General features: G+C 56.9%; 1 protein-coding gene across 1 annotated transcript; it reads left to right on the forward strand.

Annotated features, from left to right (window-relative positions):
* Nucleotides 1-814: 814 nt before the first annotated feature.
* Nucleotides 815-11,808, forward strand: IGFBP4 (insulin like growth factor binding protein 4; the record flags this gene model as incomplete). The annotated part of the gene is made up of 4 exons (XM_084236890.1): nt 815-1,163; nt 7,491-7,648; nt 8,389-8,523; nt 11,674-11,808. 4 exons carry the CDS (start codon nt 815-817, stop codon nt 11,806-11,808), a joined length of 777 nt encoding a protein of 258 aa, XP_084093016.1.
* Between the last annotated feature and the right edge of the window lie 4,353 nt (nt 11,809-16,161).

The following is a 16,161-nucleotide window of genomic DNA, read 5'->3' on the forward strand; positions in this document are numbered from 1 at the left end:
GGGTCCCTCCTCGGGCGCCTGTGCCGCTTTCCCCACCTCACCAGCTTGTTTCCCGCGGTGGAGACTGGAAGCCTGGGTGGGGTGGAAGGACTCTGGCCAGGGATCCAAGTCGCGGAGCGGGGAGTCGGCGCTAGGAGGTCTCATCGTGTGCGTGTGCTTGTGCTTGTGTGTGTGTGCGTGTGCTTGTGTGTGTGCGCGCTTGTGTGTGTGTGTGCGCGCGCGCGAGCGCGTGTGTGGGCTGCGGCGGGCGCCTGGTGGGGTCAGGGAAGAATCCTCCAAGGTCGCGGGCAAGGAGGCCAAAAAGCAGCCCCGCGTCCCTCTCCCTTCTCTGCCCTCCCGGGCTCGGCTCAGCGCGCCCTGGGCGCGCGCCACGGCCGCTTCCTCCCCGGGCAGAAAGGACTTTCAGATGTTGTAGCGCGGCGGCTCAGGACAGCGCCCCCTCCCCCTAACGGCCGCCTCTCCCCCTCCCCCGCGCCCCCACCCCCGCCCCCGCCCCCACCCCCACCTCTGGGAAGCCGCTGGGGGTGTGGCCAGGGGCCGCTATAAAGTCCGGGGGAGCGGAGCCCGGGCAGCCGCTCAGCCCCCTGCCCCCCGCGCGCCCGCCCTCCGCCCGGGCCGGGCCGAAGATGCGGCACAGCGCCTCGGCGGCCAGGCTCGCTCCGCTCCCGCGCGCCTGCTAACTTCCCCGCCGGGTCCCCGCGCGCCGCGGCCGCCCCGTCTCCGCGCGCTCCGCTCCGGTCCTCCAGGCGCGCCGGGCGCCGCGGCCGTGTGTCCCTTCTGCCTGCCCGCGCCCGCGCCCCGTCCCCGCGCGGTCATGCTACCCCTGTGCCTCGTGGCCGCGCTGCTGCTGGCCGCCGGGCCCGGGCCGAGCCTGGGCGACGAGGCCATCCACTGCCCGCCCTGCTCCGAGGAGAAGCTGGCGCGCTGCCGCCCCCCCGTGGGCTGCGAGGAGCTGGTGCGGGAGCCCGGCTGCGGCTGTTGCGCCACTTGCGCCCTGGCCAAAGGGATGCCCTGCGGGGTGTACACTCCCCGCTGCGGCTCGGGCCTGCGCTGCTACCCGCCCCGGGGGGTGGAGAAGCCCCTGCACACGCTGATGCACGGGCAAGGCGTGTGCATGGAGCTGGCGGAGATCGAGGCCATCCAGGAAAGCCTGCAGCCCTCTGGTAAGGTGCCCCGCCTGGCACGTCCTTCCCCTTGCACTGCCCTCCCAGAAGCCCCGTTCGCGTTCCCGCTGGCCTCAAAGGCCCTTGAAAATCCCCCGTGAGCAGAGAAGGCAGGTACGTGGCAGGGCCCGGCTGCCGTGGGACAGGCTCAGCCGAGAAAACTGCTCTCCAGTCCCTGGCAGCCTGTTGCCACCATCAAGGAGGACTCTGTCCCGTCCTTCCTTGTCAAACCTCCCAGGAGTGCCATTTGGGAGGAGCGGCCTCCATGGTAGTCCTGGCTGCTGGTGCCAGAGTGGAAAATTAAGTGACCTGGTCCAGCCCGGCCCCCCTCCCCTGAATGAGACATCTAGGGTCTGATAACGGGAGGATGGGGAGGTGGTGGTGGTGGTGGGGGGCTTATGTGCTTGATCCAGGGACCTTCCCTCCCCCTGGCCACAGGTGAACCTGCAGCGGTCTGAGAAGCCAGGGCTTGCAAGGCCTTTTGACATTGAGGCAGGGTGGAGTGGGGCACGCACAGGAGAGGGGCTTTGGAGGTGAGGGACATCGAAGATCAGAGGTGCCCTTCTGCAGAGCCCCAGCCAGCTCACCTAGCTGGATTTTTTTTTTTTTTTTTTTGGTGGGGGGCGCGGGGCGGAGGTGGACTGGGGATGCAGAGGGCTTGCTGCCAAGCTTGGACGCCACCTTCTGCCCTGGCACTCAGGCACCCCCACTCCTTTCTCCTGACAGGTGTTATTTGAGGTGGTAGAAGAAGCAAGTCTTGTCTTCCAGCCCAGAGCTGTGAAGCCTGGCGGGGGTGAGATGGGGGTAGTGGATTGCAGCAGGAGGGAGAGAGGCTCAGAAGGCCCTTTGCCCTAAAGTCATTCTTACACATTCTCTCTTTCCACTTCTCAGTGAGCCTCTCAGCCTTCTTAGAAGCTTTCCTGCTCTCTCCCTTCTTTCTCTTATTCTTTTGTTCTTCCTGCTGTTTCTCTACCTCTAGTTTCACTAACAGCATTTCCCTTTCCTCTCGAGCTTCTGCCCACTGTCAGTTTCTCTCTCTCTCTCTCACTCCCCTTTTTTTCTGTTTCTGTTTCTTCTCTCACTTTCATCTCAGCCTCTTTCTGGATCTCTGTCCCTGGTTTTTTTTTTTTTTTCTGCCTTTGTTTCTGTCTCTTTCTCTGTTTACTTTTGGAATCTCTCTGCTTTCCTGCATCTCTGCCTCTGGTTTCTGGTTCCCTCTCGGGCTCTGTTTTGCTTTCCCTGTGCCCCTGTCTGCGTCGGTCTCTTTTCCTGGTGCTTGAAACTTCCATTGTCGCAGTCCGGATGCTGGGACTCGGCCCCAAGCTTCCTGCCCTGGGTCCCAGGCCCCTTCACTTCCTCAATCCTCCCCAGCTTGTTAGCGGGAGGAGAGCAGGATGCAGGGAAAACAGGAAGGAGGTGGACCCCAGGGGTCTGGGCCTTGGGCCTCTCTGCCCTTCCTGCCCCTGGGCAGTGAGAGATGGGTCAGCAGAAAACATTGTAGGAGAAATGCCAGTGTGGCGTCCAGCACATCTGAGGAGGGGTGTTCTGGGGGAGTAAGTCGCTGATCCAGGGGCAGAGATACCAGTGCCAGTGGGAGAGGAGGGGCCCTGGCACCAAAGGGGTTGGGGAGTGAGGGCTGATCCCTGGACATAAGGGGCCTCTTTCTCATAATAGCCCCGTCGTCCCCTGGCAGGCGGGGATCTGGCCCCAGAGCAGGTAGTGCTCCTTCTAGTGGTAGTTGCTCGTTGCCTCCTCCTCTCTCATCAACTTGAACGCAGGGCAGAAGAGCCCTTAGAGGATCTTGGTGCCCTTCCCTCCCTGACTGGGTGGGAACATTGCATCCTGGAGTGGAGAGAAATCTGTTCCCCTAGGGCCTTTGTGGGGGGGTGAGGCGTAACATGAACACTCTGTGATGTCCTGTAGGCCTCACGCAAACCAACCTCCAAAGGTGCTTTAGCTCCCCTCTGGGTTATAGGGCCATGTCCAAGGCTCCTTCCCTCCTGGAGGGGTCCTTCGCCCACGCAGCGCATGCAGGTCTCCAGGACCAAGATTGGGGACTGGTTTGGCAGAGGAGTCAAGCTCTTTTTTCTACCTTTCCCTCCTGGCCTGAGCTTCAGCGGCTAAGGGGGGGGGGGCAGTTCTCCCACTGGCTACTCTTTGCCCCACAGCAGATCTTTCCCTTCTCTCTCCCCCTCCCTCCCAGCCCGCCTGTCTCAGTTTTCACTGCCAGAACAGGCTGTGGGTTAACAGCGCTGCTCTGGCCACCAGAGGTGGGGGGGGGGGCACGTGTGTGCGTCACAAGTCCACGACTCTGCATCAGTGAGCTGACCCTCGACTCCTGGACTCTGGAGGAGTGGGCAGTGGTAAGGTCAGCGTTTGGCCGGGGGAGTGTCTAAACTGTCCCGTGGGCCCCGCTGGGACAGGGCTAGGGAATATGCAGGCTGGGTTAATTTTTAGTCGGTGCAGCAAATATTGTTCCCCCTACTTCAGTACTGGGAATCTAGTCATGTCATGGGAACTGGCCTTTCCAGAAATTCTCTGCCTTGGGGGAGGGGGAGCCGCATGGCTGCTTAACACTTTTTCTTTTGTATTGGCAGAGCCGGGATTTTTGGTGACTTGGGCATCAGCGTCTTTCCATTTAAAGACATAGGAGTCACGCGGGACTTCTCCCCTTCCCGGCGCCCCGTCTTTCCCCTCTCCTTTCCTCATCTGTAAGAGGGGGAGTGGGCAATAGGACGTGCCCCACAGCTTGGGGTGTCAGGTATAGAGTAAGCTCAATACATGGGAGCGCTGCTGAGGATGGTGGTGGAGAAGAAGCTAAGAGGGTTTAAGTTGAAGCTTGGGACGTTAGGGGACAGTCGGGCAAGTGAGAAAACTGGGGGACAGTTAGGGGAATTGAGAGGATAGTGTAGATTTGGGTGCCTTTTGCTGCTGTTTGCGTGGGGAGGACAAGCCAGCTGTCCTTCTCGGCCTTTCACTGGAGGCCGCCAGCGTTGCCTGATGGCGAGGGGCTACCCCCAGGCTCATCCTTAAGGACTGGACCTGGTTCCCGGCATGGATGGTCTTGGCTTCTCCTGTCTGAGCCAGAGGCAGAGAAAAAAGTCTTTCTTGCAGGGCAGGTGGGATGCTCCAGATCAAAGCTGAAGCTTCTGTGACTGGGTGGCTGGGCCCACCCACCACTCAGGCTTACTGTGGGTGTCTCAATGGGGACAGGGCTTGGGGTTAAGGAGAAATTAGGGCATGAAATCAGGGAGCAAGAAAGAGGAAATTCTCTGCCTTTGACCATGAACTGTGCAGCCAGAGGTGCCAGGGTTGTGGGGCCTCTTCCCTCTTGGGCACTGTCTCTTCCTCTGTTGCTGGAGCACCCACTAAGGTTTCCCTTGTGGCTGGACGGTGCTAGCCTAGCTCCAAGCAGGGCCTGGAGGGGGTGCCCTGGCATCCCTGGGAAGCCCCACCTCCCAAACAAGCCATTCCCAGGCCAGTAGGTCTGATCTTTCAGAGGGCTGGGTCTGACTCTGGCTCTTGAGGGGACCCCTCTGGGATGGGTGTTTTTCCAGAGGGTACCCCCTGGGAGAGCAGCACAGGTGGCTGGAACTGTGTGATCAGGGTAGTAACAAGGATTTAGCCAGTTTTGGAGCTGGAAAGGTTAAGACTGAGACCGTTACTCTCCCAAACCCAGTGCCCAGGGGTGGATCCTAGGTGGGTCCCCCATCTGCCAGTGAAGCAAGGCTGGGTGAGGAAAAGTTACAGATTAAACAGAAAGTCAACAAGCCAGGGTGCATTTGGTGTGCCCTCCCGGGTCTGTTTCTGCCCAGGTCAGGGTGCCTGAGGGTGTGTGGGTGTGCACGGGTGGCCGAGCGCGTGTCTGCACACGTGATGGTTTGTATATGTTTGTGATTTTTGAGTCTCAGCCTGTGTGTGTGTCCGAGCGGGAGGATGTGGGTCTGCTCTGTGTGTGTGTGACCCCGAGAGAGTAAGTGAGCACTCTCCCTGCCTGGTGTGTCTCACTCTGAGCTGCACACGAACCGGGCATTAGTGCGCTGGGCAGTGGGGAAAGAAGGAAGGGGCGGCCAGGCAGCTTGTGAACTCAGCCTTCCCCAGGGAGCCCCCGTCTGTGGGGTGGAGACCCAGCCACACCCGATCAGAAGCCGCACCTTCAGGCTCATCCGCGCCCCAGGTTTCCCCCTTGTTCTCTCTACTGACACCTCCTAAGAAGGGATACACATTCCAGATACCCACTAGCAATCCCCCGAGTTGTGAACTTGCACTCCTGAAACTCAGCATTGCAGGGCATGGTCCCCCCATCAAGCATCCCAATGCAGAGATCTCTGCATTGACCGAGAGGAACGAATGTCACTGGGGAAAGTGGTGCTCTCCTAGTGGTGGTGAAAGGAAGGCAAATTCCCAGGAAAGACAGCGAGACCTTTCCAGGAGGGAAGGGTGCCCCTGGGGTTAGTGTTGGGCTGGGGCAGGCAAGTCCTTGCTAGCCCTCCTGGCCTTTCCTTGGTAAAGTGGGCATGCTCTTGCTCACAGTCAGCTGTGGCTCCAAGATTTGCCTCTAATCTTGCAGGTCCTCCATTTCCTCTTTCCATTCCCCGGCTCCAGCTCCAGCCCATCCACAAGTCTCTTGGCTTTGTGCAGGGCAGGCTTGGTCTCTCTCTCTCTCTCTCTTTCTTTCTTTCTCCAGCTTGGATCTTATTGGCCAGAAATTTCCCTGGGAGGGTCTTCAGGGAAGAGCCTAGATTCCATATTTTTCCTCTAGTTCCAAACTGTGGGCTCAGGGTCCCTCTTCTTTTGGCCCCTTGGCACGATCCTGGTCTTCCGAAGTTTATCATCCCCTTGTTTTGCCACCCACGCTGCTGGGAGATCTTGCTCGAGTGTCTACTCCTTGCTTGGCCTTCAGGAATTGGGCCTCATTTCTGAGACAGAAGTCTCCCTGTATCCTTTCTGGGATGTGACGCGCAGGAGGATGGGGTCTATCTATTGCTCTGTTTATTCCTCCCCTTTGATCTTTTCTTCTGAGCCAGTCCTCCACCCATGACTAAACCTTCTCCCCATCCCCGATGACTTGATTTTATAAATAACCTTTGGTGTGGAATTTTGACATTTCTTCCCGAGAGTCTAGATTCCTCCTTGCCTGGTTTCCCTTTATCTACAGACTCTCCCCCATCCCCCACTCACCTTCCAGAGCTGGAAGAATAAAAAGAGAGCCCACCCCCCAACTAACTTTGGCGAGGCGGAAAAATACCATTTGACCCAGAGACAGCTCTGGGACCACTGCCATGCATGGAGGAACCTGCTAACTCCTCAGGAAAAAAATCTTGACGCAAACCAGATGTAACCTTCTGTCCGGCTGCCAACATCTGGAATGCTGGCAGCGGCTTTGCACTCGGGCCGGCAGCGAGCTGTCAAGCCGGAGCAGTTCAGAGGTGGTTCTGACTTGGGGTCCTCCAACCCCTTTCTCCAGCTCAGCCCTGCAGTCCGGCTTTAGCTGCCTCGGGGAGAGAGGAGCAGCGGTCACCCTTCAGCACTTCAGGAGTTTTTCTTGAGTTCAGACTGAGTCTTCAGGCGATCCCAGGGAGAGGGTGCTGGTTCAACCTTGGCACCCCCATCTCCGGATGCCCAGTGCTCTGGCTCTGGAATGGGGTCTGAAGTCTCAGGATGGGGGGCTTTGGGGGATACTGAAGAGTGCTTGAGGGTGCTCTTTGGTCCTGGTGCCACACGGATGTTACGCACATGTGCACACACACACATGCACATGCTTTCACATGCGGGCATATGCAGCCACGCCCACTTCTCCCCCGTTTAGCCAATGGGAAGAGAACTTCTGGGCTAGATTTCTCATCACTCATGGAAACTGGTTCTGGCCACTTGGAAGAGGGTCAGCAGAGCCATCAGCCCTGGAGATCCCTGATTGGCTGAGTCAGCGGCCAAAAAGAGCAAGAAAGGAGACAGGAAGAGCGTGCAGACGGATAGGGGGGTGGTTGGAGGAGCTGAATGGAGGGGAGAACAAGATCTTGTCCCCCCCAGCCTTAGACCTCCCTGCAGTGCCCAGGGGACTCTTCTGCTGTCTGGAGCTCCAGCTGGTGACTCATCTGAGGGCTGGACTGGGTGGAGTGAGGGACAAGTCAAGGACTTCAAGAATATTCTCCTGAGGAGCTCTAGGGGAGTGGAGGGGAGACGGGGGCTGGGAGGGGGGAGCTTTCATTTCTCTCTGCCTTCAGGCCCCTGTGCCAAGATGGAGAAGAAAGGGGGCGGGAGGCTGGCTCTGTGTGCTGCCCCGTCCTTTTCCTGTGCTGACCTCTCCCTGTCTTGACCCTACTGCAGACAAGGATGAGGGCGACCACCCCAACAACAGCTTCAGCCCCTGCAGCGCCCATGACCGCAGGTGTTTGCAGAAGCACTTTGCCAAAATTCGAGACCGCAGCACCAATGGGGGCAAGATGAAGGTCATCGGGGTGCCCCGGGAGGACATGCGGCCCGTGGTGAGGACCTCTGAGCTACAGCTACCTCTGAGTACAGATAGGCACACACGCGCACACCGCCGCTGCCACTGGCAGGTCTGGACTGTGGCCGTCTGGCAGACGCCCGTTGAATGCCTACTGTGTACAAGATGCACCTAATATGTGTCATCAGGACCCACGGAGTCTTCATTCCTTTCTTTGAGGCTCCTTTCCTGCTTGTCACTTGTGCGCATCAGTACTGGTCAAGCGGTGGTTAAACACTGAAACCCTTCTGTGCTGTTGGTAAACAGGGGTGACCCCAAGCCTCCCCATGTTTCCTAGCCCCTCTCTTGGATCCCCCACCCTAGATCTTCCCAAGCACTACAGGGTCAATGCTGGCCACGGCAGGGGAACTTGCGGCCCTGCTCCAACGTCTGACTAACGTCCTTTCTGATGTCTGGATCTGATAGATTGTGCCTGGGTCTTCCGAGTGGTTAATTTTATGATTTCATCTGTCCCCAAGCCCTTTCCCCACAGGGTCCCTTCACTTCACACCCCTCCTTTTTGGAAGCTCTTTGGCTCAAGATCCTCTCTTCGATGTCCTTCTAATGTCCTGACCAGTGTCCCCTGAACTAGAGCCTCCCCCTTCACTTCACTGGGTCTTACCCAGCCTCCAGGCCTTGCGCCTCCTTTCAGGACATGAGTCCTGGTCTGAGCCCCAGCCCTAGTCCTCCTGCCTCTCTCCTTCTGCTGAGCATTTCCTCTTCTTCCTCCTCTTACAGCCTCAGGGCTCCTGCCAGAGTGAGCTGCACCGGGCCCTGGAGCGGCTGGCCGCCTCGCAGAGTCGCACCCACGAGGACCTCTACATCATCCCCATCCCCAACTGCGACCGCAACGGCAACTTCCACCCCAAGCAGGTGGGTCTCCCTCTCTGCTGGCTCGGCCTGGCCTCGGCTCCAGGGAATCCTGCTTCTCCACAGGGTGGTCCAAGAGGGAGCTCTCAGGAAAGGGAGGCTTCCCAGCTCCAGCCTCACCCTCAGAATCGCCCCCTACCCAGCAAAAGTCCCCGCCAGCCTCAGCACCTTAGCTCATTTGCCCACCTCGTTCACTTTGGAGATGAGACTGAGGTCGAGGGAGGGCTAAAGTTCAGCCCAAAGGCAGAATGAGTTCATGGTAGGTCAGCAGCCCTGCCCACCGTCTCCAGCTGTTGCCAGCATTTCTGGAGTCAGCCTCTGTGCTGTAGACCCAGCATCCTGCCAGCGCTGCCTCCCAGCACACCCAGCTACCCTGCTCCCATCCCACGAGTAGTTCTTCCTCACTGAATGTCTGAGGCCTCATCTGGGAGTGAGCTGTTGAGCAGGAAACTCAGCTTGCTTCTCCCCCCTCCCAACCTGAACAGCCAAAACACCTGATACCTCCAGGGTGGCCGTGGAGCCACGACTGACACCTGGAGATAGGAGCTCCAGGTGGAAATAGGGAGGTAGGCGGGAAGGCCTGAGTGCAGAAACCTCTCTCCTCCCTCACGTCCGTGGAACATGGATTCCTCTAGAAGCCCCCAGGAGGTTGTGATTCAGTAAATAAGCCTGTTCCAACTCCTCTCTGGTCTGTCAGGGCTTGGCCCTCTTGAAAGGGTGGTGTATCTGGGCAGGGCCCTGGGGTGCCTCATGCTGGGTGTGGTCTGGGCGCTCTGGTCTGGATCCCCTTTTCCATTCTTTGTGGGTGTACACACACAAACACACACACTCTCTCTCTCTCCACCTCCCCCCCACTCCACACTCCAGACAAATCCAAGAAGTGGGTCACTATTTGATCAACAGAGGCCTAGCAAGGAGGGAAAAGGCCTGCAGAGGATGCCCAGGGTGACTCGAGGAGGTGGTGGGGTGTGCAACGAGTGGAGGGCAGAGAGGGCCTCTCCTCAAGACCAGTGCCAAAGCTGTCTCCAACCTTGATCCCAATATCAATTTTGTCCTTGTCTCAATTTTAAAAACTTTTTTCCCTAATTAAAAAAATAGACTTTAAAGAGCAGTTTTAGGGTTGCAGAAATACTAAGCAGGAAGCAGAGTCCCATGCACTCCCCCCACTCCCGGTCCCACTTTGCACCTCTTGCACTGTGCATGTGCACTGGTGTACCTGTTATAGCCAGGAAGCAACAGCAATACAGTATTTTAAATCAAGTCCATCGTTAGTTTAGGATTCAACTTTGTGTTGTACAGTTTCATGTATTTTTTTTAAAAGATTTATTTATTTATGCATACAAGAGCTGGGGTACAGGCCAGAGGTGTGGGGTGAGGATTCACCAGAGACAGAGCAGGGAACAGAACAGGCAGACGACCGAAAACACTGCTGAGGGGAGCAGCGGGTGTGACAGGGGAGGTCTGCCACTCCGTGTGGGATTCTTGCCCGCCGGTAGGAACCTGCACTGCAGAGGCCATGGACAGCTTCACAGTGCGGCACTCAACCCGCTGCGCCTCCGGGGAGGCCTCCATGTATTTTTAAAAAAGATTTATTTTATTTATATATGCATACAAGAGCTGGGGTGCAGGCCAGAGGTGCGGGGGTGAGAGGATTCACCAAAGACAGAGTGGGGAGCAGAGCAGGCAGATGTACTGAAATACACTGCTGAGGGGAGCAGCAGGCGAGACAGGAGAGGGCTGCTGTGCCATGTAGGTCAGCTCCCTGGCCAGGGACCAAACTCATGTCATGCCACAGTGGCTGGTGATAGCTTGATAGCGCTGAGACTTAACCCCAGCGCCACCAGGGAGGCCCCCTCCGTGAGTTTCCTCCCCCGGTTTTATTCCACTGAAAGTTGTGACTTGACTGTTGACCCCTGGTGCAGTTCTGACTCTGAGACAACTTCACTCCACCTTTAAACCTGGAGCTAAATCTGAGAAATGCCTTTCTCCTGTCTTCCTCCTCCAGCTGTCTAATCCCAACCCAAACTTGTTTTTTTTTTTTTTTTAAAGATTTATTTATTTATTTATACAAGCACTGGGTACAGTCAGAAGCGCGGGAGGGTGAGAGAATTCACCAGAGCCAGAGTGGGGAGCAGAGCAGGCAGAAGGACCGAAGTACACTGCTGAGGGGAGCAGCGGGCGGCAGGAGAGCTCTGCGCGCCATGTGGGACCCTCCCTCAGTGGTCGGGGAGCAGCCGGGAATCAAACCAGCACTACAGAGGCTGCGGGCAACCTCGCAACCCAGCGCTCAACCGCTGCGCCACCACAGAGGCCCCCAACCCAAACTTGTTAACCCAGCAGCTTTCTTCAGTGTTCTGACCTTGACCTCTTTATCCCAATTCTGTTTCTGACCTGGGCTCTAACCCTCATTTCACCCAAGGTCTTTTTAGTCATAATTCTCAGTTCAACGACAGTTCTTACACTGATGCTCCCCTAACTTTAACTTGCGCCCTGCTCTCAACCATCATCCCATTCTTAAATCCCAGCCCTGTTACAACACACACTCATAGAATCTCCGGCCAGAAGCCTTGCCTTTTATTTTATTTATTTATTTTTTAAAATTTAATTCTTTTTTTTTTTTAAGATTTATTTATTATTTATACAAGCACTGGGTACAGTCAGAAGTGTGGGAGGGTGAGAGAATTCACCAGAGCCAGAGCGGGGAGCAGAGCAGGCAGAAGGACCAAAGTACACTGCTGAGGGGAGCAGCGGGCGGCAGGAGAGGTCTGCACGCCATGTGGGACCCTCCTCCGGTGGCCCTGGAGCAGCGGGGATCAAACCGGCGCTGCAGAGGCTGTGGGCAGCTTTGCAACCCAGCGCTCAACCGCTGCGCCACTGGGGAGGCCCAGCCTTGCCTTTTAAACCCAGATGTACCTTTGCGTCCCATGGGTCCTGTCTCCCCTCCAGGTAGGCTGCAGAACCTTCTCAGGAGCCTGCCTTCCCAAACTCTCTGGACCTTTCCTTCCTGACCAGGTTCTCTACTCCAGTGAGCTGCCTGCTCAAAAAATAATCTCTAGCCCCAGAGACTGTCTTGGAGCAACCGCCTGAGGTGGGGCTGGGCTGGATTGGGCCAGGCTGCCTGTGGACTGACCTCTCACACCCTTGTCTTGGCAGTGCCACCCAGCTCTGGACGGGCAGCGTGGCAAGTGCTGGTGTGTGGACCGGAAGACAGGAGTGAAGCTTCCGGGGGGCCTGGAGCCGAAGGGGGAGCTGGACTGCCACCAGTTGGCTGACAGCTTCCGCAAGTGAGCCCTGCCAGCAGGCAGGGGACTCAGTGCCCCCCGCTACCCACATCCCCTCGAGGCTGCAGAGCCTGAGCCTGAGTCTTGGCTCTGCCTCTGGCCCAGAAGTTTCCCTTGGGTGTGTGTGTGTGAGTGTGTGTGCACATGGTGTGCTCTTAGGGTGAGCCAAAGCCTAGGGGTGTCCTCTTTGGGCTTAGATAGCCTAAGAGGTCTGAGAGTAGCAATGGGGAGCCTGTTGTGTTCCCAAATTGATCCTGGATTCATTCATTCATTCATTCATTCATTCATTCATCTAAAAACATGTATTGACCACATACTACATGCCAGCCCTGGGGACTCTTATTCTGACTTCCTCTGATTTGGGCTTGTGGGGCCAGATCCTATGAGGTGAGCATACGCCTGTGAGAGAGGTCCCACTTCAGAATCAGAGGAAGAAAGTAGACAAACACCTTGGCCGTTGACACCCCTCCCCCAATTTAGTCAGAGGGTAGAGGCTGTTGGGAAAGTGTGGGGTGGCAGGTGATGCAATGGTCAGGAGACCCGGACCCACTCCCCAAGCTCAGGCCTGCCAAGGGGAAGGACCTGCAGAGACAAGCCACCTTGGGGTTGGGCTTTGTGCCATCTGCTTGGTTGCCTGGCAGCGGAGACCCTGCTGCGGGGAAGGAAGAGGTTCCGAGGAAGACCTAGAGGACAGAGGGCTAGGAGGGAGAAGGGCCCATCTCTGAGGGTCAGGGAGGGAGGAGAGAATGCATGATGGTGGAACTGCTTGTGCCAAGTGGAGAGGAGGGCCTGCCTGCCGGGGGCTTGCCTCGCATTCTACTTCCTCCCTCAGCCTCGCATTCTACTTCCTCCCTCATCACCACCACAAAGCCACCAAGTCACCGGGATCTCCGCCTTCAGGCCCGTGGCTCTGTCTCTCTCCTTCCATCTTCTTCCATATTCCCCTCCGCCTTCCTCCCCGCTGGGCATTTTCTGGCTAGACTGGATGGAAGGAGACTTAGGGACCTACCAGGTGGCCATGATGTCTTGTCTTATCTTATCTTTTTTGTTTGTTTTTTTTTTTTTTAACAAAACAGAACAAAACAAAACAAAAATCTGAACAGTTGTGTTTGGTTGATTTATTTACAATCAGAGACAGGGATGCCCAGAGTTTGGGGGGGAATTGCGTGGTCCCCAGACCTGTCATACCAGGTCAAATGACTGCAAAGCATCAGTCTCTTCCACACATAGTCTCTTTCTAGGGGGCCATGCTGTCCCCAGAGACTGTGCTGTGTTCAGACCCCTGGTGAGCAAACAATGGCTTCTGAAAGGCGAGAGCAAGCAAGGACAGCCCTGGGGGCCAGAGCTATTCCCGGATCAGCTGGTGTGTGAAGCTGGGGCATTTCCTAGGGCATCAGACGGCCTGGGTTTGCATCTGGATTTCATTTATTAATTTCGTGTAGGGAGGAACTGCCCTGAAGTTGGGGAAAGGGGGTAAACTCTCCAGCACATTCCACAGCTCTGACTGCCTGGATTCCTGACTTGGGGGGAGGTGTGTGTTGAGATTTGATCCGAGGGCTTGGGAGTGGGGGCATCTTTGATCTGCTGTCCTGGCCTCACCAGGCTGTGAGTTCTCAGTGGCAGCCCCAGAATTTGTGCCTATGCAGAGTGACTGGATTCCTGGCCAGCTCCCAGTGTGCTTCCCCTCCCCCACCTCTGGTGTGTGTGTGTGTGTTTGTGTGTGTGTGTGTGTGTGTGTGTGTGTGTGTGTGTGTGAGAGATCTCTTGGATAGGGGTCCCTTCCAGGCAGGTCAAGGGCAGCCTGGAGTCCCTGTGCACTGAGTCTGCTGCACTCTGGGGAGCCTGCCTTCTGGCTTCCTGGATTCCTAGGCCCCTCTCCCGGGGGTGTCCCCTGCGCCCCCCACCCCCCACCCCGCCGCCAGTCCTCTCAATTTCACTGGCTCCTGTGCTGTCTGCATTGAGTCTGGAGCTGCCTCAACTCTCTGGCTCTGTCTTGGTGGCGGCATCTGCAGCCATCTGGTCTCCCCGAGGCACACTGGGACCCCTGCCAGCTGCAGGAGATAAAGAGCAAAGTGACACTGGCTGTGCCTCCTCAGCCCCCAGGCTACCCTCCTTCGAGCTGCTACTTCTGGGGCTGGGGTCAAGGCATGTGGGGTAGTGATGAAGTTTTAGGTCCCTAGGCCAAGTGGAGGGGAGAGTATCTCTTAATGCACCTCTTCAGCCCCCTTCCCAGTGCTCTTGCCTTGCCCCCTTGGTAGTGGGTAGCAGGGAGTCCTTTTCCTTTCCTGGTTTTCTAAATCAGCAGGGTCTGCTTTGGAAGCAGCTGGTGTATGACCTGGGCTGCGTTTTTGGGGGGGTGTGTGTGAGCGTGAGTGTGAACATGGTGACATGATGGCTGAAATGTAAGTGAGAGTATGGGCTTTCACAGGGTGTGTCTGTCTGGTCTGGGTGTGTAAAGACAAGATGCAGACTCGTGTAGTGTGTCTGCAGGCGGAGCGTGAACAGGGTGAGGCGAGGCACGAACACGACAAAGTCCTAGTACATGCTCCCCTTCTGGCTGGGAGTGAGTGACCCTCACTCATCAGGGGTTCCTGTTGTAGGGTTTGTGGGGAGCTGTTTAGCAACTGAGAATAGAGCCTGCACTTTTGGGAGGGGCCGTCCCTCAGAAAACACCACCCCCTGCCCCTGGAGCTTGCCCCAATGACCTGGGGACCACATCCTAGGTGTTGTAGAAGAAGGAATAAAAGCTCTCTAGGCCAGGCCAGATGAAGTGACTGCCCTGAGCAGGGGCACCATGGAGAGAACCAGGCTCCAGAGGGGGCTTGCTGGCCTAGCTTGCACCCAGTTTGTTCTCTGGCCTCAAAATACCCTCGAGCGTCCCTCTCGTCGCCATCACAGGCTCTGGACATCTGCAACAGACGTGGGAGGTGGGAGGTGGCAAGGACCAAACTTTTAAGTCCTTGCACGCTCTGCCCTGCCTCCCCAAGAACAGTATCCCCCCATTGTGACTTGGAGCTGGAGAGTGGGGGGACTCCGCCAGGATCCCCTAGCCCTCTGGTGCCCGCCCATCTACATCAGGCATTTGGTTTCCATTACCTAGCTCGTTAGTGGAGATCAAACCCTGATGTCGACTGGGGTTGGGGGCTGGAGTTTCCACTGGAAGAAGGTGGGGTGGGAGCAGGAGAAGGAGATGGAGACTTGGACTGACTCCAGCTGGATTCAGGTGGGGAGTCTCTGGCCCCTCCTCCTGTCATGGCCTGAGCTCCAGCCACTGCCATCCCTTCAACTCCTTCCAGGAAAAGGCCTGTTGTTCCAACCCTTTGTCCTTTGGGCCAAACTCTCCCACCAAGCTGCTCCAGGAATGTTACTAGCCATGCAGGACTTGGGGCGCCTGCTTGGCTCCCCTTCCTGGGGGAGATTAGGGCTGTGTGGTAAATGACCCTGAAACATTCCCAGCTGGAGAAACTCCCCTTGCATTCCAGACCCCAGTGGCAATGTCACCTCTGACCTAGAAAGAAAGTTAAGATGATGGGGTGGGATGGAGCAGGGAGGCAGGCTGGCCACTGGGCTGTGGGGTCAGCGTAAGGAAGGGGAGCAAAGGGGCAGTTTTTGAATTAGGGGAGAGGGTCAATGAGGAAGAAGCTATTCAAGGGGGAGGTAGAGGTTAATGGGAACAATAAAGGTTGGAGACAATGGGGTAGATCCTCGGGCACACCCATGGGGAGCAAACACCCCTCCAGCCAGCCAAGGGTCTAATTCGAGCCTCTGTGTAAGGGTGACATGTCTTCTCTATGTCTGAGGCCCCAGGGGTTGGGAGGGTTGGGGTCAAGTATAGAAGGGGGGATGCTGTGGATAATTAGAAACATGCTCTACTGAGTAGGGGCCCCCAGGATCGCCTCTCCCTCCCCAGCCAATTTCCCCTGTCCCAACCCCTTCCTCCCTGACCTGGATGATTCCAGGCAGGCAAGGGGAGGGGCTGGTGGGGCCTGGGAGTAGAAACCCGGTGGGATTGGCTTCCCCGGCACTTACACAGTCTCTAAAGTGCAAACAACATATTTCCGCCATGCAGTGGTATTTAATTACACATAAAAACAGAGCCATTAAACTGAAATTAAACCCTTGTTGGAGTCACTTAATTCAGGGCATGACAAATTGCTTTCAGAGGAGGCGGCAGTCAAGTCCCCCAGGGAGAGATGAGATTAGCGGCTTCCGTGGCTGACCGGGTCCCCTCCTTCTCTTGGCCTCCTTGTCAACTCTAAATTTTGCAACTGGGGTCGGAACCTTTTTCCTAAAGACCACCCAAGCTAAGGGGAGCCTCTAGGTTTGTTCTGGATGATGGGAATGGAGGGTTGGAGAGACA

Source organism: Talpa europaea (assembly GCF_964194135.1).
Source record: "Talpa europaea genome assembly, chromosome: 7".
Taxonomy (NCBI): domain Eukaryota; kingdom Metazoa; phylum Chordata; class Mammalia; order Eulipotyphla; family Talpidae; genus Talpa; species Talpa europaea.